At 35.2% G+C, this 21,666-nt stretch overlaps 1 protein-coding gene across 1 annotated transcript in view; it reads right to left on the reverse strand.

Annotated features, from left to right (window-relative positions):
* Nucleotides 1-18,302, reverse strand: part of LOC121419508 — a 33,418-nt gene extending 15,116 nt beyond the window's left edge. Inside the window, exons 1-5 of the mRNA XM_041613962.1 lie at nt 16,360-18,302; nt 15,333-15,470; nt 13,676-14,023; nt 7,519-7,763; nt 6,633-6,758 (exon numbers count right to left, since the gene is read on the reverse strand). Of these exons, the coding sequence (XP_041469896.1) occupies nt 6,633-6,758; nt 7,519-7,763; nt 13,676-14,023; nt 15,333-15,470; nt 16,360-17,509 (2,007 nt within the window). The 5' untranslated portion in view covers nt 17,510-18,302. The remainder of the gene's footprint in view (nt 1-6,632; nt 6,759-7,518; nt 7,764-13,675; nt 14,024-15,332; nt 15,471-16,359) is intronic.
* Nucleotides 18,303-21,666: the final 3,364 nt, after the last annotated feature.

Genomic DNA, 21,666 nt, shown 5'->3' on the forward strand with positions numbered 1-21,666 from the left:
AACATTTTGTGCTTCAGGCAAGGAGGTCCTAATCGTCGAATTCGTAAAAATTGAAATATTGTATAATTCAAACAATAAAAAAACAAAAGAAATAGTGAGTGACATCATCGACTCTCTCATTTGGAGATACCTGGCTCGTTCATAGAACTTTTTTGTCAAAAATAAGCGAAACTTTGAAATGTCAAAACTTTGTTATTTCACATCCGATTTTGATGAAATTTTCACCATTGTGCTTGTCTGATTTTTCTCTGCTGATTCAAATCAACATTTTTGTGAGGTGGACTTGAGACTTGAGAGATCGCATTTCTGTTAACATGGGAAATAAAAATGAAATGCAGATAAGTTTTAGAATAGCTATCGACGGCGTGATACCTTAGGGCATATATACCTCTTATTATTTTCATGTCTTTTAGAAAACACATATACAGATGTACAGTGTTTGCCATCAGTGTATCTCTCATTTCTAATCCTATTCTTTCTCTTGTCCCTATGATATTCGACATAAGTGCACCAATCTGATGCTTGTCCCAGAGACGAAATATTTTTTCCCACCGCAGTTCCGGATTTCAATGTGAATATTCATGAATTGCGTCTTATACATGTAAATAACAGTACACATGCGCGCAGACATTACTAAAATGGTCGTATATCGTTCACGTTGCCACGAATGAATCAGCACCTTCAAATTACCGATACCCTTACATATGACACTCATCAAATTGCCATTAACGACAAGGCATTTTTGCCGGGTTTCAACTTAGAACTGGTTTATTCCGAACTTTATGTTTACTTACATGTACGTTAGACCGATGAGCTTGGTAGCCTTTGTATAACGGCACCGTATATAGAACAAGTTATACAATTGCCCGTTTCGAGCATGGGAAATCAAAACTTAATAAATGGTAAAGAAAATGCAGTTCGATCTATTCCATTTAGTGGATCAAGAGAGTTTACTCTGCGATTGCATAAAGAGCTGCGCGTTTATATAAACAGTTTGCGTGCATGTTCTGCTCACTGACGTTAATTTGTGCCTGATGTTAGTTAGAATACGTTCCATGCTGATAAAGTTTTGAATTTTTAGGCCCACCAAATTCTAGTTCAGTGTTTTTCGCTCCAACTTATAATCAGGAGATAATTAATATTGTTTCTGATTTTAGTTCTAAAAAGTACAGGACATGATGACATCAATAATTTTCTTCTTTTAAAGGGGGTAATATCGTCAATTGCAGATCCCCTAACTCATATATTCAATCTGTCACTTCTTAACGGCATTGTCCCCGAGAGCATGAAAATAGCAAAAGTAATTCCTTCGTTTAAAAAGGGTGACAAATTAGATGTTAATAATTACCGGCCATTTTCTTTGTTATCTATATTGTCGAAAATACTAGAAAAGATTATTTATAAAAGAACTCTAATTTTTTTCAAATCAAATAATATACTTTCAAATTCCCAATTTGGATTTAGGGAAAAGCATAGCACTACACATGCATTATTGAGTTTCATTGAAAAAGTGGCACATTCAATCGATAAATCTTCTCATTTAATTGGTTTGTTCCTGGACTTCTCCAAGGCCTTCGACACCATTAATCATAATATTTTACTTAACAAATTACATCATTATGGAGTGCGTGAGAAGGCATTGGAGTGGTTCAGGAGCTACCTCTTGAATAGGAAGCAATATGTCTTTTTAAACGGATGCAATTCTCAAATGAAAAAAAAAATAATTGTGGAGTTCCACAGGGTAGTCTTTTAGGCCCGATTTTGTTTATAGTTTATATTAATGATTTTTTGTAGATTATCAGATGTTCTTTCTTTCATTCTGTTTGCGGACGACTCTAACTTATTTTTTTTACATACAAATCCTCTTCACCTTGCTCATATAATCAACTCTGAACTAGAAAATGTCACCCAATGGATAAGAGCAAATAAATTGTCACTAAATCTTAAAAAAATATATATATATGTTGTTTAGCAGGTCTATAAATATACTTCCTGTTGATATTATTTTGGATGGAACTCCCTTGGAAAATTATTAAAAAATATTAAGTTTCTTGGAATAACAGTCGATAATAAGCTCTCATGGACATTTCACATAGATAACATATGTAAAACTATTTCACGCAACATTGGTATAACTAACAAGCTTAAATTTTGTTTACCATTATCGTCCAGGCTTACATTATATTCATCCCTAATATTGCCTTATTTAAATTATGGAATTTTAGCGTGGGGGCAACACACATCAAACACTCTTAGACAAATTACTCCTATTACAAAAGAAGTCTCTTCGTATCATATGCCACACAGCATATTTGTCTCATACGGACCCATTATTTTTTTAACATAAAATATTGAAAATTAAAGACTTATATTTGTTTAATCTCGGTCAGTTTATGTATAATTATAACAACAACAACAACAACCTCCCAAATGTATTCAAGTCAATGTTTCCAAAAATCAATCCATTCATAACTATCCAACAAGGCGATTGGGTGAATTCCATTTACCACTTTTAAGAACTTTGCTGGCTCAGAACACATTTATATATGATGGACCAAAGTTATGGAACTCATTTCATAATGATTTAAGAACTGCTAAATCTTTGAACTCTTTTAAGACTAAATTCAAACTATCTCTATTAAAATCTTATAATGTACCCTAAAATTAGATCCAATTCATCATCTCTGTCAAGTCATCAATATTATTATAAAGACTATAATTAAAACAAATTAATCATCTTTTTTTAATAGAAAAACAAATCTGATACAAGTCCTTCTCAGTTGTGCTCGGAGTCGAACCTCGTACATTATTGTGTCTATCCTCTCCTCTGTTTTCTCTTTCTCTCCTGTCCTTATCCGCCTTCTTATACCACTTATTTACTTACGGCATCAATCACATTTTTTGCGCATTATATTCTTTCCAGGTCATTTCATATATTTTTTCTCCTTTTATACACATCATTGAATCCAGTTTGCTTGAGTCCACGATTGCATGTGTTTTATCTACGTTCAGCAGCACCCATCCATCCTATCAGGGCATTCTCCCCTTTTTCTTTTTTTTTCTTTGAGGGGGGGGGTGGGGATATTTTAGGACGGGTTGTTTTGTCCTATACAAACTATATTTTTTTGATAACTTCGTATTTATTTTGTGAGTATTATTTATCATTTATTTATTTTTTTCTCATTTGATTACATATATCTGTATTTGTACTTTGTTATTGGTTGTGTTATCTTTTTTGAGGGGGCCCACATTGTACAAGCACTGCTTCTTAGTGGGTCCCTCCATTTCCATCTTAATTTAATTTCTATTGAAAAATAGTATACTTAGTTAAACCTCCAATGTGTTGCCCAAATTGTGTGTTTTTCACAACATGTGTATTATTATTTTATATATTTTTTCTCCTTTATTACACATCATTGAATCCAGTTTGCTTGAGTCCACGATGGCATGTGTTCTACCTACGTTCAGCAGCACCCATCCATGTTCTCAGGGCATTCTCCCCTTTCTTCTCTTTTTCTTGGGGGGTGGGAAGGGTGGATATATTTTAGGACGGGTTGTTTTGTCCTATACAAACTATATTTTTTTGATAACTTCGTATTTTTTTGTGAGTATTATTTATCATTTATTTATTTTTTTCTCGTTTGATTACATATATCTGTATTTGTGCTGTGTTATTTGTTGTGTTATCTATTTTTTGAGGGGCCCACATTGTACAAGCATTGCTTTTTAGTGGGTCCCTCCATTTCCATCCGAACTTAATTTCTATTGAAAAATAGTATACATATTTAAAACCTACAATGTGTTGCCTACATTGTCTAAGTGTTTTTTCACAACATATGCATTATTAATTTTTTTTCGAACAGATACAAATATTTATGTTGAACTGAAACCCCTAACGTGCTTAAAAAAATTGCATGCTTTCTGGTCGGATTAATTCTTTTCAAAATGTGGTATTTCATTATATACATGATCATTTTTTTTCGTTAACACAATTCAAAAAATGTGGTCTTCCTTGAACCAGATTAAAGTTCTCCAGAATCTAGCCCCGACACTCACAAACGGACGTCGCTGATCAACAGGACAACGAAAGTAAAGCAAAAGTGTACGTTTAAGTACTCTTGTTAGAATTAAAAGCACGACAGTTTTGGGTGATGAAGAATTAATTTCAATTCGGTGATTATCGTGGAGAAACGCTTTGAACTTAAATTTGAATGATTTTAGGATTGCAGATTTGTTAATGTTAGTTTTAATAGTTTCCCTGAGTGTGGGGCCTACAAAAGTAAATATTGATTTTGCAACGATTTTCCGAAGTAATAGAAGATGGATTTCATCAGATTGACAAGTGGGATAAGAGTTTTGTTTTGTTAAATTAAGAATTGAATATCGTGGGTAACTTGATATTCTTTAGCTGATGCTTGAATAGACCTAGGTTATATTGTTACAGTGTATGTGCTTTCAAAATTTTGTATTGTTAAAAAACAAGTGATCTGTATTGGATCTCTAGGACTAGTTAAAAATAACACGCCACGCCTTCTTTTGTTGAACAATATCATATCTAGGAAGGTTGAGTGTGTATTTTCCTCCGACTATCGTCCCGCAATTAAGATATAATAACATTAATGTTGAATAAAGCATTTTTAGGGAGGAATTTGGAAGAAGAAACTTCAATTTGTTCATAACATCAATATTGTACGACATATAGAGTCAATATGTGTTTTCCAAGATAATTTGCTGTCTATCGTGGGACCTAAAAGTGTTGTTGGATTAACAACTTCAATGTCTACATTGTTCAGTTTGATATTGGATGGTAATTGTTCTAAAGAATTGTTAAAAGGCATGCATTTCATATCTTGTACATTAATTGACAATTTGTTAGCCGTAATCTATTGCACAAACTTATCCACACTAGTGTTCATTACATAAATTACAACATCGGGATTGGGTCGAGAATAGAGTACATTGCAATCATCTGCAAACAGGACAAGATGGTATTTATAAAGAGTTATGGATTTCATATATATTCAAAATAATAGTAACATACGCATCTTGTTCATGATTAAAAATAACTGTTTAGAATGTTTAATTTCATATCATTACACATGAAATACATAAGAAAAAGTCTCGTTTCGCTCTCGCGTTATTCGTTCATGCTTTATCTTGATGTCCTGTGTGTAAGAGCAAACCTGAGATGTAAAAAAAAACAGCCTTTTCAGAGGAATATCCCCCCAAAATCAGCTCTGGTGGCCAATCGGGGAAAATATGATTAAAAATATTTTTCTGCCAACTCCCACCCCCCCCCCATTGGTGAAAGCTGGATCCGCCCCTGACTATATAGATTTATAAAATTGCATATAAGCATTGCATTTGCATTTTATTGTTAGATATATGTTCTGTCCATGATAACAAAAAATATTTGGCGCTTGCTTCAAAATCTCATCCTTCATTTAGTATTATACGTATCCTCTTAACAATTTTCCCGCATGTTGATTACTGCTCTAAAGGTTCCCACTTCTGGTTGGTATAATGCGATTTCAACTTGCGCATTGGGGTGGCATCAGTTATCCATTGAGAAACACAAATTATATCTCAAAACGTGCTTTAAAATAATGTCCAATTTTCAGAAAGGAATATGACAAAAAAAAATCAGCTCGTGCTTCGCGCTGTCATCAATTGGTAAGTTACATACGCATCCTATCTTGACAGTTTTTATGCGAACGAAAAGCGCGAGCTGAAAATTTTGATATTCTAACCTGACAATTAAAATATGCTTTTTCATTTGATCGTAAAAACTTTCAAGCTCGTGCTTCGCGCTCGCATGAATTTTTAAATTATACTTGCATCGTGTGATTTAAAGCAACTACTTAAACTTTCGGGATAAAAAAGTGAGATATAAGAAATCAGATCGCACTTTAAACAAAACCAGATAATTGCTCGCGCTTCGCACTCGCATTTATTCTTTTTAAAATGTGATATTAAATAAATTCATGGATTAGATTTGCTTTATGTACATATCATTAAAAGAGGTATTCTTGTTGTTTTTTTTTCTTCATGTAAACAGAAGTGATATAATTTTACATGCATTTAGAGACACTTATGTTTGCCTGGCTGGGAGGGAGCGCAATTTTTCAAAAAGTACACAAGGGCGTCACAATTAGATCAAATTCGGGCCCACTCCCTACGAAATCCTGGATCTGCGCCTGTGCATACATGTAGGACATGTGAAAATTATAATTTCATGTGATAATGTAGGAAAGGGAAAGTAGAGATATGGCATTAGCCAATCCATTGAATATTAATGATGACGTACATGTATTTAAACTGTTTTCACAAATTATTGCTAACCTTTATATTTTTATTTGTCACCCATCTTTGATGAAATTTTCAGCATTCGCTTTGTAAATTTTAGTCGATTAATTTAGGTTTCATCATTTTCAGTCTGGATTTCCCCTTTACAGAACAGCGGACATTGGATAGCTTGTCATGTTTGAAATCCTCAACACATATTCAAAATCAAATAATATTCAATTTTAATTTGCTTAAAATGAATCAAAATCATTAAATCACATGGTTATTTTCTTAAGTTTTATTTTTAATACCAATTAAAATTTGAAATCCATTAAAAAAACACTTACAGCAATTTTTGCTTCTGTGCCGTTCAAACATGTCACTTTAAGATCAACTTCTGCCTCCTTAATCGTGACATGCTGTTCACCATAAGCAGGTTTGTATTCAAGTTCCTCTTCATCACTCATTACAGTCTGTAACAAATAAAAAATCATACTGCTAAACGAAGATCAAATAATATCAATGATGACCTCTTATCAAATTCATTCATTCAGTCATTTCATTTATTTGTCCGCTAAACGGATAATTGTATAACTTGACAATTCTTGCAACAAACATAAAATTCACAGAATAACATAACAATGAACATACCAGTAACATAATAACATGATAACATGAACATGCATGACAACAAATGCCATGCATGACAACACGCAATCAAGAAACAAAGAATTAGCACCTTGGTCCTGGAATCTTGACAAACAAAATGTTAGCAACTTTTGTTCAGCCACGAAACTACGGACGAATTTGCTTTTCTGGGCCCCAATTATCGACAAAGACTTCCCGGTTGTTAATTGTCATTTGACGAGTATTTCCAATACCGTAACTGTGTTTTGAATACGTTGTACGTAGTGAAAGCGAATATTCACATTTCAGGACCATAAAAAAGATGTAGTGCCTACATTCATGTAAATAATACCCTCGGTAGCCACTTCAGTTATGAAACTGCTATACGGGCGGGCCATATGCATAACATTTTATGTTAGTATCACTCTTCTGCAATGTAAATACTGAGCACCTAGCGAGAAACCAGAAGGTCCAATTTCAAAAGTCTTTTATATGACTGGCCGGGGATTGAACCCACGACCTACGTTTATGAGGCGGGCACTCTACCACGGATTTATCATGCCGCATAGATCATCAAAACAGAAATAGGGAAACTATAAAGCTAACCTTCTTGTTACCTTCCACATCATCGTAAATGTAGGCATGTAAGATGAAAGGTGTTCTTGTCAGGGTCAGCTTATTTTCTTTAAACGGCAAGAAGCATAGTCTCTTCCCGTATAAGAAGTTGTTGATCATGATCATAATCTTTGCCCATGAAAAATGATCCGTCTTGAGTTTGAGTACGTCCTTCATAATGTTGCAGCTGTTTATTCCAGACCTTGGAAGAACTTTCCGTTCCTTTATAACTGCATCTGCATCAATTAATCGAAATATGATTCGTGAATTGAAAAATGGGGGAGCTGCTTGCATATGACGTTACAGATATAAAACGTTCATCGTTCTCTTAGTTTTGGATGAAATGTCATAAAATCTCATATATTATTCTCTATTTTTTTATCTTTTAAGACATTTTTTTTCATCAGGATGAACTCTTCCTCCAATCATGATAAGACTGGGGTGCTGATTCAGCCCCCCCCCCCTGCATTTTTTTCGTGACATATCTGCCGCGCAAATTTTCACCGCGTCGCTCGGTAACCTTTCACTTTCAAGTCTCGCGCAACTTTTGAGACTTAAATCGCGACCCTCAGGTGCGGTTCTGAAATTACGGAACAATTCAAAAGTGAATGCAGACCCTAATTTGCTGTAAAACGTGAATTCGTGTAAAAATCCAAAGCAAAGTGTGTTTTAGCCAAAATTCATAAATGTTTAATTTTTTTCTTTTACTCATTAATATCAATTAATTTAATCTTGTTTATGATAAAATTAAAGACCCCAGCAATTTCCATTTGAAAAGAAAATCGAAAAAATAAGAGTATAAATGTGATTTTATTTTTCTAAACACAATTGACCACATTGCTTTAAAGAGTCTTTAAACAAAATAGCATGTTAGGGGCATTATTTAGTTAATCAGAGCAAAGTTTTGATTTTACGCATTAATGAGCGTAATCAATTAGCAATGAGAATTTCATCCTACAATTTGTAGATTATGTCATGGGTAACGCCCGTTCTAATTTTTTTATCGTGATCACGCGATCGACGAGTCTTCTTAGGTGACAAAATAGCCCAGTCTATTTAGGTCAAAGTGAATAAATTCAATTTATGCGTTATTCAATATGGTCACAGTCGTTATTAATGTTTTTCTTGTTTTTCACACACACAAAGAATTGTAATTGCTTCGTTTGATTGTATATGCGGAAGCTTGAAAGTGTCATGTGGAGCCGTGTTATGTGCAAATGCCGGAAAATGTGCAAACAACGGTATTTGTGCAAACGCCACGCCGGGAAATGTGCAAATCTGTCAAATTTATCAACGGCATCTGTGCAAACGTGACGACGGGATATGTACAAATGAACAATTTTACGGGAGATGTGCAAACCTGCGGGATATGTGCAAGTCACTGTTTTCATCAATAATAAGTCTATTTCTCTTGAAATGTCTCAATGTCTCATAACATTACTGTTAAAATGAGAAACATGCCTGCATAATGAAGCTACAGTGCCATCGGCAAAGAAACGCTTTTCAAAGCGCCCACAAACGCTTTTAAACGCCCACAAATGTAAAAATGCACTTTACCCACAAATGTAATAAATTTTGATCGCCCACAAATGTAATAATGACTTTACCCACAAATGTAATAAATTTGAGGGGATTTTTCGCGAATCTTTTCTGAACTAAAACCCTATATAATAGTAATGCCTTCATATAGCACAAAGTCACAGTCTTTTTTTTCTCCAGACCCAGGTACATAAAACATTTAAACAATCTTCATAAACAAATATCAAAAAATAATTCTTCTTTATGTTAAATAGCTGTTGTTGTTGTTTTAGCTTATACGGCGTGTATCATGCTAACATAGAAGTATAGCGTAGTCTTTGCTCCAGAGTTACACAAAAATCATTAAAAACAAAACAACAACAAAAATGACCATGCAATCTTATTAATAATGAATAGCATGGAGATATGGTGTAGTCTTTGCTCTAGACCCAGTTCTTTCAAAATAGCAAATGATCAAAAACAATAAAAACAAACAAACGACATTAACAAAGACCCAACAATCTCCATGATGTCGACTAACTTGAAAATATAGCGTAGCATTTCCTTAAGACCCAGTTATTTCAAAATAACAAATCACAAAAGATAGATTATAATAAAACAAAGACCCCACAATCTTATTGATGTTGAATAACATGAAATTAAATTCAGACTTTCCTCCAGACCCAGATATTTCAAACAACAAATAAAAAAATACAAAACAAAATACTAAGAAAACAAAGACCCCGCAATATTATTGATGTTGAAAAACATGGAAATATAGTGTAGTCTCCCTCCACACACTTTTATTTCAAAATTACAAACTATTTATTTTTTTTAAGTAAAAAAGTAACCCCACTATCTTATTAATGCTGAATAACGTTGTTGTTGTTGTGTTATCTTGGGTTTTAAGGCGCGTATCATTCAGATAAGAATATTTACGCATGGAGGCATGGCGTAGTTTTTCCTCCAGACCCAATTATTTAAAAATAACGAAACAATACAATATAACTCAACAAAGGTTTAGAGAGTTTTCTTTAACCCTGACCTTGTCATTTTCAAAATTAAGATAAATGCAATCTTCATTTAACCAAGACTCAATCATGTTCTTGTGCCTGTTAAGATGATCGGGGGAGCATTTCATCAACACTAGCTATGTCCAACAAGTTGTCAGATCTGACAACCTTCCTTGATGTTGATTGGCTAAGAAGCAATGCTGCCATGGTAACTGTCGGATAAAACGTCTGACAACTCCTTTCATGAAATGCTCCCCGGGATCTTAGTTTTGAAGATTTTATTTTTAATTAGAAAAGTATGTTTTAAATGCATTCTTCATTACAGGACCTGGAAGAGGGGTTTAATTTAAATGTTGGTTTTGTTGTTCTGTTTCTTATGTCTTGTAAAACTAAGCATGTGTTATCACAAGGTTATATAGTTTGGAAGATGCTGGGGTCTAAGTTTTTGATTATGTTTCACTCAATTTGTATTAAAAAAAACTGGGTGTGGGGTAAAGAAAAAAAAAACGCTCTAAACCCAAGCATTTTAACTGGGTTTAATTTGGAAGATCGGTCTTGGCTTTGATTTTTTTTTTAAATAACCGGGTCTAGACGAAAGACTAAGTTAAAACTCGTGCTATTCCACAGGAATACGAATATGACAGGGTCTAAAGTTTTTAAGATTGTTTAAATCATTTTTTAAATTACTAGGTCTGGAATAAGGACAACGCTCTAAACATATGCTTTTGTGCATGGTCTTAGTTTGGAGGATTGCTGGTTCTTATATTCGTGGGGGTTTTTTTTGGTGGGGGTTTTTTGGGGGGGGGGGTTGGGGTGGTGGGTTTTATTGCTTTTTATGCCACCACTGAAGAAGTCCGGAGGGGGCATTAAGCGTTGCCCATGTCCGTCCGGTCTTCCGTCCTTCCCCCACTTGGTTTCCGCGCAATAACTCGAAAAATATTCAATGGATTAAAAAACAATTGTGTGTTGGTAGATGACACCACAACACAGGTTGAGATAGAATTCGGAGTCCGAAGGCCAACGGTCACAGCTCCTTAAATATGCGAGTTGGTTTCCGTATGGTAACTTATGAAATATTCAACAGATTAAACCGAAAATTGGGTGTGTAGGTAGATGACACCAAAATACAGGCTAAGTTCGAATTCGGAGTCCGCAGGTCAAAGGCCACAGCTCACTATATATGCGAGTTGGTTCAAAGGTCAAAATTTGTTTATTATATATATGCCTATTGGTTTCTGCACGATATTAAGTTTAATTATATTGAATGGATTTCTGATTACGTTAAGAGGGACATCTGTGTCATTTGGACACGTCAAATTTCTAGTTTATTTTTTAAATAACCGTGTCTGGAAGAAAGTCTACAATCGTTCTTCATGTTATCCATAATGTATCAAATTTTATAACCACAAAAATGAGACAAATTAATCGCAGGCGTAAATATTCATATCTGAATGGTACACGCCTTAAAACCCACGATAACAACAACGTTATTCCAAAGGAATTAGATTATCGGGTATTCGTTTTAAAATATTTTCAAAAACTATTGTGTTTTAAATAATAACCAAGTCTGGAGAAGGAATATTTGCTTTACCCATTCATTATTACAATGTTTTGTAGGGGTATTAGTTTGTATAAAAAAATGGGTGTGGGGTAAAGACAATGCTCGAAACCCATATTATTTTACTGTGTGTAAAGTTGAAGATTGATCTTAGATTTTAAATTCATTTTTTAAACAACCAGGTTTGGAGGAAAGAATACTTTTTAAAACTCGTGTTATTCTACAAGAATAAGAATATGATAGGGTCCTACTTCAATACATTTTTTTCGTAATTTCTTAATGACTAGGTCTGCAATAAAGACAACGCTGTAAACCTCTGTTTTATTACAGGTTCTTAGTTTGAAGGATTGTTTGGTCTTATAGATTTAGATTTTTTTCATTATTACTATCAGCGTTATTTTGAAAAAAAAATAACTGGGTCTTGCTGGAAGACTAGGCTATATTTCCATGTTATTCTACATTGATAAAATTATGAGATCTTTATACTTTTTTTAATTGTTATTTATAATTTTGAACTAACAGTGTTTGGAGGAAAGAATACGCTATATTTACATGTTACACAACTGGGCGTTGTGGCGTTCGCCTGTAATCCAAGCTGTGGGGAAGTTACAAATTGATGCAGAGGTTCGAGGTTCGAGCCCTGATCACGTCTTTCAGATGGTGACGTTAAAGGTCGGTCCCAGACGTAAATAATCATACCTAATTGATATACGTCTGACAAAACTCAAATACACACACACACACACACACAGGTTTTCAACATTAATATGATTATGGGCTCTTTATACTCTTTGGTGTTGTATTGTTACTCATAATTTTGAAATAACTGGGTCTGGACTACACTATTATTTCCATGTTATATTTCCATGCTATATTTCCATGTTATATTTTCATGTTAATAAGGCGTTGTGGCGTGCGCCTGTAATCCAAGCTGTGGGGAAGTTACAAATTGATGCAGAGGTTGGAGGTTCGAGCCCTGGTCACCCCTTTCGGATGGTGGCGTTAAAGGTCGGTCCCTGACGAAAATAATCATATCTGATTGATATATGTCTGACAAAACTCAAACACACACACACACACCCTTACACACACGTTATTCAACATTAATAAGATTCTGTGGTCTTTATATTGGTTTTGGTATTGTTATTTATCACTTTGAAATAACTTGGTTTAGAGGAAAGGCTGCCATATTTTCATGTTATTCAACATTACCAACATTATCATTTTAACAGTAATGTTATGAAACATTTCATGAGAAATAGACTTGATATTGATAAAAACAGTGACTTGCACATATCCCGGAGGTTTGCACATTTCCCGTGAAAATTGTTCATTTGCACATATCCCGTCGTCACGTTTGCACAGATGCCGTAGATAAATTTTGACAGATTTGCACATTTGCCAACGTGGTGTTTCCACAAATCACGGCGAAATTTCGCACTTCTACCATTGTTTGCACATATCCCGGCTCCACATGCCACCCAGATGTTCGGATAATCAGATTGTTTCTTCGTGTTTCTAGACCATGGAATCTTGTATCTCGCCATGTCTGTATCCCGGGGGAGAGATAATCAGAAGACGAGATCTCTGATCTCGGCATGTCTTCATCCTGTGTATCTATAGATGATGAGATGACAAATGCGTGATCATGGCATCTGATCATCTCTTCTCAAGAAGACATGACGAGATCCAGGATATTATTATCTTATAATGTCTCTCACTTACAAAATAATGTAGACATGACCAAATCCGAGATCATCTCTTTCCCGGAATGTACACCTAACATCTTAAATCTCACTATCACTTCTACAGGATGTAAAAAAACACGAGATCTTGTCATATGATCATCTCTCTCACAGGATGTATACATGACAAAATGTAAGAACAACATCGTCCAATTGCCCCCTTTTACAAGATGCAGATAAGACGAGATCTTGTGATAATTATGATCACGGGTTGTAGACATAACGATACGATTATCTGAACATCTGATTGTATGTTTAAACCTTCATAATACACATAAAAAAATAAGATAAACCGTGCATCTTTAAGTTTTTACTTGGCAAGTATTTCCCCTCTCCTGTGTATAAGACTGCCTCTAAACCGGAGTACTGTGTTGCAACAGCGCAATGAGGTATTGTGTAAGTCACCGGTGACCTCAGGACTAAGTCATCAGGAGCTAAACACTGTACACCAAAGCAGACTGACATCTCTTTTTTGGTGTCACCAACATTAGGAGTATCGGTCAGAACACGAAGAGAGATTTCCTGTGGCTCTTTGCTGTTGATTGCACCAGGAGGTATCTCAAGTTCAATTCCAAAGGACTCTAGCTGCAGTCTGCCACCATCAGCTCCAACTCTCTTGCAGCACTCCTTCTTGGTTGTTTCGACATCTCCTTCATCGGGTACTGAAAATTATTTAAAATATTTATATTGCACTTTTTATTGCAAAACTTTAACTTCAAAATTGTAATAAATCATTGCCGCTTAACACTGCCACGACTGGGGAACATTCTGAAATATCCATTGTAAATGATAAGAGGAATATCGTATGTTAACAATATTTTTTTTTTCTTCAAATTTTGGCAATTTTTTAAACATCTATTTCTCCATTGGGTCAATGTGTTTTTTTATCAAATTATTAAACAAGTGGAATGCCTGTGGCCGTCTCACCTGCATCACGCGATTCATCATAGCAGCATTGCTGACTTTAAAATCTACTATAACTCGCACAAGATGTTCAGTGATAACCCCAAAAAGTTCATTGACCTCACATGACCTTTGACCTTGATCATGTGGCCTGAAACTTGCACAGGATATTCAGTGATACTTGATTACTCTTATGTCCAAGTTTCAAAAGTCAGATCAATAAACTTGCAAAGTTATGATGGTAATTCAACAGATACCCCCATTATGGCCAAAGTTCATTGACCTTTGACCTTGGTCATGTGACCTAAAATGCGCACAGGATGTTCAGTGATACTTGATTACTCTTATGTCCAAGTTTTATGAACTAGACCAACATACTTTCAAAGTTATGATGGTAATTCAACAAATACCCCCAATTCGGCCAAAGTTCATTGACCCTAAATGACCTTTGACCTTGATCATGTGACGTGAAAGTCATGCAGGATGTTTGGTGATACTTGATTAACCTTATGTCCAAGTTTAATGAACTAGGTCCATATATTTTCTAAGTTATGATGACATTTCAAAAACTTAACCTCAGGTTAAGATTTTGATGTTGATTCCCCCAACATGGTCTAAGTTCATTGACCCTAAATGACCTTTGACCTTGGTCATGTGACATGAAACTATAGTAGGATGTTTAGTAATACTTGATCAAACTTATAGCCAAGTTTCATGAACTAGGTCTATATACTTCCTAAGTTATGATGTCATTTCAAAAACCTTAGGTTAAGATTTGATGTTGACGCCACCGCCGCCGTCGCCGTCGGAAAAGCGGCGCCTATAGTCTCACTCTGCTATGCAGGTGAGACAAAAAGCTCTCGTTGAGTAACATGCTAGCATTACAAGGGAAAAACACAGTTATCTACTATCTTCCCTCTTTATCTTTCGTTCTGTAAACATTGCAAAATTATGTTCGTCCGGAAATCCTCAATAACATGCAAACTAGTAAGCATGTTTTAATACCAAAAAGATCCTTCTTGTGTACAACACGAAAATTATTTCCTGATTACTCTACTCCTACAGAACCTGATTCATGGGGCAGGCTTCCTTGGTTCACGTCAAATTCCTCTTCTTTTTCTTGCCATGAGGTTTCTTCTTCTCCACCTTCAGGGTTCTGTGAGCCTGTATCTTCATGAAATTCGACTTTACCCTCAACAAGTTCATCTGTATATAAAAATGGTTAGTTTACATGAACACTATCTTCATTTCAACTAGTTACTTATACTGATAATGAATTTCGTTTATTTCTGATATTCTTTAAGTGCGCGTGATATTCATGAATCATTTTATCTATATGTCTTTCAACTATTTTTCTTAAACAAGTGCACACCTAGTTTCAATAACGCATAAAGCTTTTTCATTTATTTGAATGCAGGATAAAAGAGCATAGGTGTCGAACCCCGGACTTTTCATGTATAACCAGGCGCCTCAGACCACACGGCCACGTCACCTCCACACAATGAATCATCTATTCAAACAAGGGAAGATATCAACGAAACATCGGAATCATGGTACTTATGAGCAAATATCAGAAAGTGCACGGGAGATTAAATTAAATATGCGCAATTTGCATGAGGATTTTTTTGCAAAACGTGGAGCGTTGTGGCCCAGTGGATTAGTCTCCGGACTTTGAAACAGAGGGTCGTGGGTTCGAATCCCAACCATGGCGTAATTTCATTCAGCAGGAAATTGATCCACAATGTGCTGCACTCAACTCAGGTGAGGTAAATGGGTACCTGGCAGGAATTTATTCCTTGAAACGCAGCGCGCGTAACAGCTGCACTGCTAAAACCAGGGTATAATACTGTAGAGCGCTTAGAGACTTCTGACAAAGTAAGTATTAAGCGCTATATAAGCAAGTATAATTATTATTAGAAAAGAAATCCATGCAGCCCTGCAGAAGAAAATTCCCAGTAAGTCCAATTTTTAGATTTAACTCTTTTCTATACATAATATAAAGCATTGTAAATAGTAATGATTTCCATGAAGGTTAATTTGAATAAATCACTATTTATCTGGTAATCATGATGAAGAACAATCAATATCAACCCACCTATGGCAGATGTCTTGAGTGATTGAGAGGAGGCTTTGTCCAACTTGGAAGGTATCCCTGCACCCTCCTGGGATTCTACAAATGATTCATGACTCGTCTGATTTTCAGTCACTTTGACATTAGGATACAACTCCGAAAGCTTGTTCCTGTCAGATTCGGAAAGTGGGTTTGCTGAACCAACAAACCTGATTTCCCGCAGTGTACCAAGTTCCTTCGGGGACTTACTTTCAGACTGACCGAAATTAATCTTGCAACTGACAAGTGTAAGAACAGTAACATCTTTAAGGTCACTAGTTGTAAGATCAATCAACTCAGTTATGGGTACAGCCGCTGATGCTCCTTTAATTTGCAACCCACAATCTGAAGATGTTCGGGACCATTCAACACTCTCCAATACTACGTTTCCTAGCTGTACACTTTCTACTTTGACAAACTTCAAACCAGGATTCACGTCATATAGCAAGTATTTTATCAGTTGAAGTGTATAGTGCTCTTCACGCCAACGAGATTCAAGATGGATATCAGTCAAAAAAGGTAGTTTACATGCTTTGATGGTTGTGCTTGACTTGCCCCATTGGAAAGCATTAGAGCTTTTGATGAAGAGTGATTCTATGTTTTGACAGGCAGAAGAAAGGGAGAGGAAGATGGTCTCCAGAGTGACGAAGTCTCTTGAGTGTCCGTTCCACAAGTCTAATTTTACCTGTCTCCAGGAAGACAGTGGGGGGTCGGAATGGTATTTCCGAGTGTGTGTGAAATCTCTACTGTCGCCAGATAGCTCAAGACTCTTTGCATTTGGAAAACAATCACTGAGAATCGATAGGATTGGTGTATCCGGGGATCCGGAGTACCTGTAGCTAATGCAAACGGTGAGGACTGATCTCATTGGAATGAAAGGTCTGGTGTCATGTGCAGGAATATACCAATCGAACATATAACAGTCAATGATAATATGTTGCACTGCTTGGCACAATGGAACCAATGCAGAGATAACTTCGTTTAATTCAGGTGAAACTATGTCTTCAAATTCTAAACAAGTTTCATCGCCATCGATAGTCCAAGACACAGACCGACGTACTTCCTTTCCATATCTTATAACAGAGAACTCGGCTGAAAAGAAATTCATAACATAGTATTTATCAGGAACACTCATTTGAGCTAGGATTTAATGAATAAGTAATAAATTAATAATTCCACTAATGCGGTAGTTTATGGTATTGATATCAACCCACAGACGGGTAGACAGGGTACTATATATAATACACTGAAACGTGTTACTAAGTTAATATGTAACAACCATGCGACACAATTAGATTTAATTTCCATTCCAGCCGTGTGTTTTATTAAGCCGTTCGCGTGAATTATGTAACTCTTTACGCAGGCAGGGACCATGTTCTTGTGGGGCTAAATCATCTACAAAGGGACATCATTTAGCAAACGACCCCTAATTCATTTCTCTTGAAAATATCTCTTATTCTATCTTTGCTATATGTTAGACCGGCATGGTCAAAATACACAATCACTCTAGAATGTTCCACTAAAATAGTGGAATGGTATATTCATTTGCATTTTCCTTAGGGTTTCAGTTCAATACACGGCTAAAATAGTAATCCATGGGAGAATTTTCATTTTTGAGGCTTATGCATATTTTAACCACATGACCTTCTGTGATGATCATACATACATTTAAGAAAAGAAAATCCATTAATAGGACAACTCTTTTTTTATAATCTTTTTCCCCCTCCACAGGGATTTTAATGGCAATAAAAAATCAATAGATACAGAGTACAACCGTGCATGTTGCAACAGCGCAATGAGGTATTGTTTAAGTCACCAGTAACCTAACGACTAAGTCACCAGGGGCTCGTTTCTCAACACATGGACAAGTTAGTCATATCTTTATCCACCAACCACGGAGTTAGTTCCAATCTTACTAAACCTGTTTCACGAAAGGCTTCCTGACTTTTTTTGTTTTTTGTTTTAAATCATATTTATTTCTTCCTCATATCACATATAAAAAAATATATATATAACATGACATCATTAAAACTTAATTGTTTCAAGTTTACACATAAACATTTTAACATGGTAAGAAAAGGAATATATATGAACTTCAAATGTAAACTTAAAATTAATCTGCTCACATTTCTTTAACAACTTATAATCACGAAGGGATAAATACAGAACAGAATCCGGGTACAACATCAAAAATCTAAATTACGAAAATAAACTTATAATCTGTATATAAAACTCAAGTTAAGATTCTCCATACTCTTCAATCAAACTGATTAATGAGGAAGTTATATAAAAAAAAACATACACACAACTAGAATACCTTGATATCGATATCATCGGTAAAAAGAGCCGACGGGACGTAGCCTTAGTCACAAAATAGCGTAATTTTCAAAACGGTACATGTAAATTATGACAAATTGCAAATATTGTGAAGAATTGGGAAATACATCTTTTCAAAATAATGGCACAGGTAACTTATGCATTATGCATACTTAGACAATGGAGACTGGAGCATTCAATTGCAGAGAAAATGGAATTATGGATAATTTATTTCATGACTAAAAAATCACGTGTGGACGTTGAGATTGGTACCCCCGGGATATCAATTTTAATAGTTTACGAAAGTAAACCATAACGGTTTTCTTTGTAAAATTATGATAATTATACGGTCTTTAACGATTCCAAACATCATCGAAGTATAGTTTAACACACACAAAAAAATTGATACCGAAACTTACGATTTGACAAATTCTATGCATAAATTAGAGATAGAATTTATCAAAATGTTATAATAGGGGTCTGAAAACGACAAATACGAGTCCAGTTATGGATGGCCTGACGTGTAGAATCTTCATCGATTAAATTATTTTACTATTTCAAAATGAATGGTTTTGTGACGTTTTACCGACAGCTTTTATAGTTTCTTTTTATTACAATGATCATTGAATGCATTATCCCACTTGTTTTGTAATGTAATTTCAACCTCTGTGATTGATTACGTAAGATTATAATTTTAAAATGTCTAGGCACTTTTGCATGTCATAGTCTACCCCCCGTGATGCCACTACGTCATTAAGAAAGAAGTTAAGACAGGTTCGGAGGTGTCATAAATATTTGGTGAGGTTGTTGTACCCGATCTTGGTAAAGAGGGCTTCGTGAAACAGTTAGCGGACAAGTAACTCACTATCTCCGATTTAGTCAAGAAGTTAGACTTATGACGGTGTTGAGAAACGGGCCCCAGGAGCTAAGGACTGTACACCAAAGCAGACTGGCATGGTGTCACTAAGATAAGGAGTATCCGTCAGGACACGAAGAGTACAGAGGACAACTCTTGATTTACACAATGAAGTTAGACGTACATCATTGGTACATGGTTGGGCTGTAAACATGCTGCATGATTTTCTCTTACTTTCAATCCAGTCTAATATTAATCCACTTACCAGTATTTTTTTTAAGCTTTGGTCTGGAAAATTGATACTGACGCCAGGGAGACCTATCAGTTAAATGCAGTCTCCGTGTGTCGAGAAGGACACTGTTTAACTCTCTTGGCTGTATATAATGTATATAGAAATCAATTTAAATCACTAGAAAACGAAATTCCTACTATCGAAACTATTACTGGCACAAACATGAGGCCCAAAAGGAATCCCCCCCAAAAAAAATATATACTCTCTATGTTTCTAATACCATCGATATCAAGTAGATATACGAAGCTAGCAGCAACAGACAACAAGCCCATCTACCGCGTTATTTGACTTAGATTTGTTTAACCTGATAATAGCTTTAGATTTTACATCGGTCACCAACTTATTTTTAAAACTTTTCTACCATTGGACTTTGCCTGACATATTGTTATGATCATTATGCTGCACTTTAAATTCTGAGCGCCAAGCATAAAGGGTGAAGGTATCATTCTTTTCGGTTACAATCAGTTGAAGATTAACCCACTCGTGTTCTTGCGTCGTCGGTAAGGTGAGCACTCTAGCATTGTGCCCTCATGCCCATAGTGACCGGGTCAGGCCAAGCACTACTTTCCATTTCCCCATTGACTCGTTAGTTAAAAATGAAATGTGAAAAATCACCAAAAATAACCGTTTATAATGACACCATCAAACCTTTACCATTTTGTAGCTCACCTACCGGGCTTACCTAATATCCTTCAAATGCTAAGAATATTACATGGTATGTTTATCCACATTTTCGCGCTTCGTGGGCTGAAACCCGGACTACATGCAACGCTGGTTGCAGTCACAGTGTTCATGGGGTTTCTTGGGCCACTAATAAAATTCGCATAAAATCTACCAGGGACAAATTATTGGTCTGAACTGATCCAGTAGTGATATTTTTTTATGCACGTATAAAAAATGTTCACATATGCATCATTGATTTTATCTAAATATTTTTCTAACCATTACGACAACTTTGGTAAATGGTCTAGGAGAAACATCTATATTGTAATGATTGGTTCATGTGAATGAAACTACATGTATAATTTCTTTAGGAACTAATACTTTAAGTTCTTTTGAGAAAATGAATTAAGATTTTATTTTTTAAAAAGCAGATATTTTGTACTCCGAATGTGTCAATGCGTTTTCATGATTTGAATAAAAAGAAATGGTATCAAGTATTACTAATGTCAAACGTACAAACTTGAATTCTATCGTTGAATCGCGTCGCAGCTTACGTTCTGTCAGCTCTTTGACCTGAAAATTAAATAATAAATACATGTTATTGGAAAAAATCTTAACAATATGGACTACAGATAAAATTCTGGCCAAAACAACATATGGTCATAATTCAGTTTTCGTTTCAGACTAAATCATGAAGATACCAGGCACTATAGAGGGGTCCACACAATACAAGTTAGAGGGGTCCACACAATACAAGCACTTCTTTTTAGTGGATCCCTCCATTTTCTCAGAATTTTATTTTATAATGGTTATGATATTTTGCTTATATATATTACTATGTTTTGTTTTATTTCTACTTATAGATAAATATCATATACTGTACATGCCTGAATTTATTTTGTCTGTATGTAACTATTTTGACCTCATTACTTTGTTCTTCTGTTGAAAATGAAATAAATAAATAAATATGTTGATATTTTATAAATTGTAATTGTATATTTTCCTTCCACTTACAATAAGGACAACTCGGTTTTGGAGGATCGAATTAGGCTAAAAATCTTGGACTTTTGAAAAATCGTTCAAGGCGAGACAATTTTTTTTTGAACCATGCATAAGTATTTACCGATGCATGGCTGGCCATGCGTCGGTAAATACTTATGCATGA

Source organism: Lytechinus variegatus, chromosome 8 (genome assembly GCF_018143015.1).
Source record: "Lytechinus variegatus isolate NC3 chromosome 8, Lvar_3.0, whole genome shotgun sequence".
NCBI classification, from domain to species: domain Eukaryota; kingdom Metazoa; phylum Echinodermata; class Echinoidea; order Temnopleuroida; family Toxopneustidae; genus Lytechinus; species Lytechinus variegatus.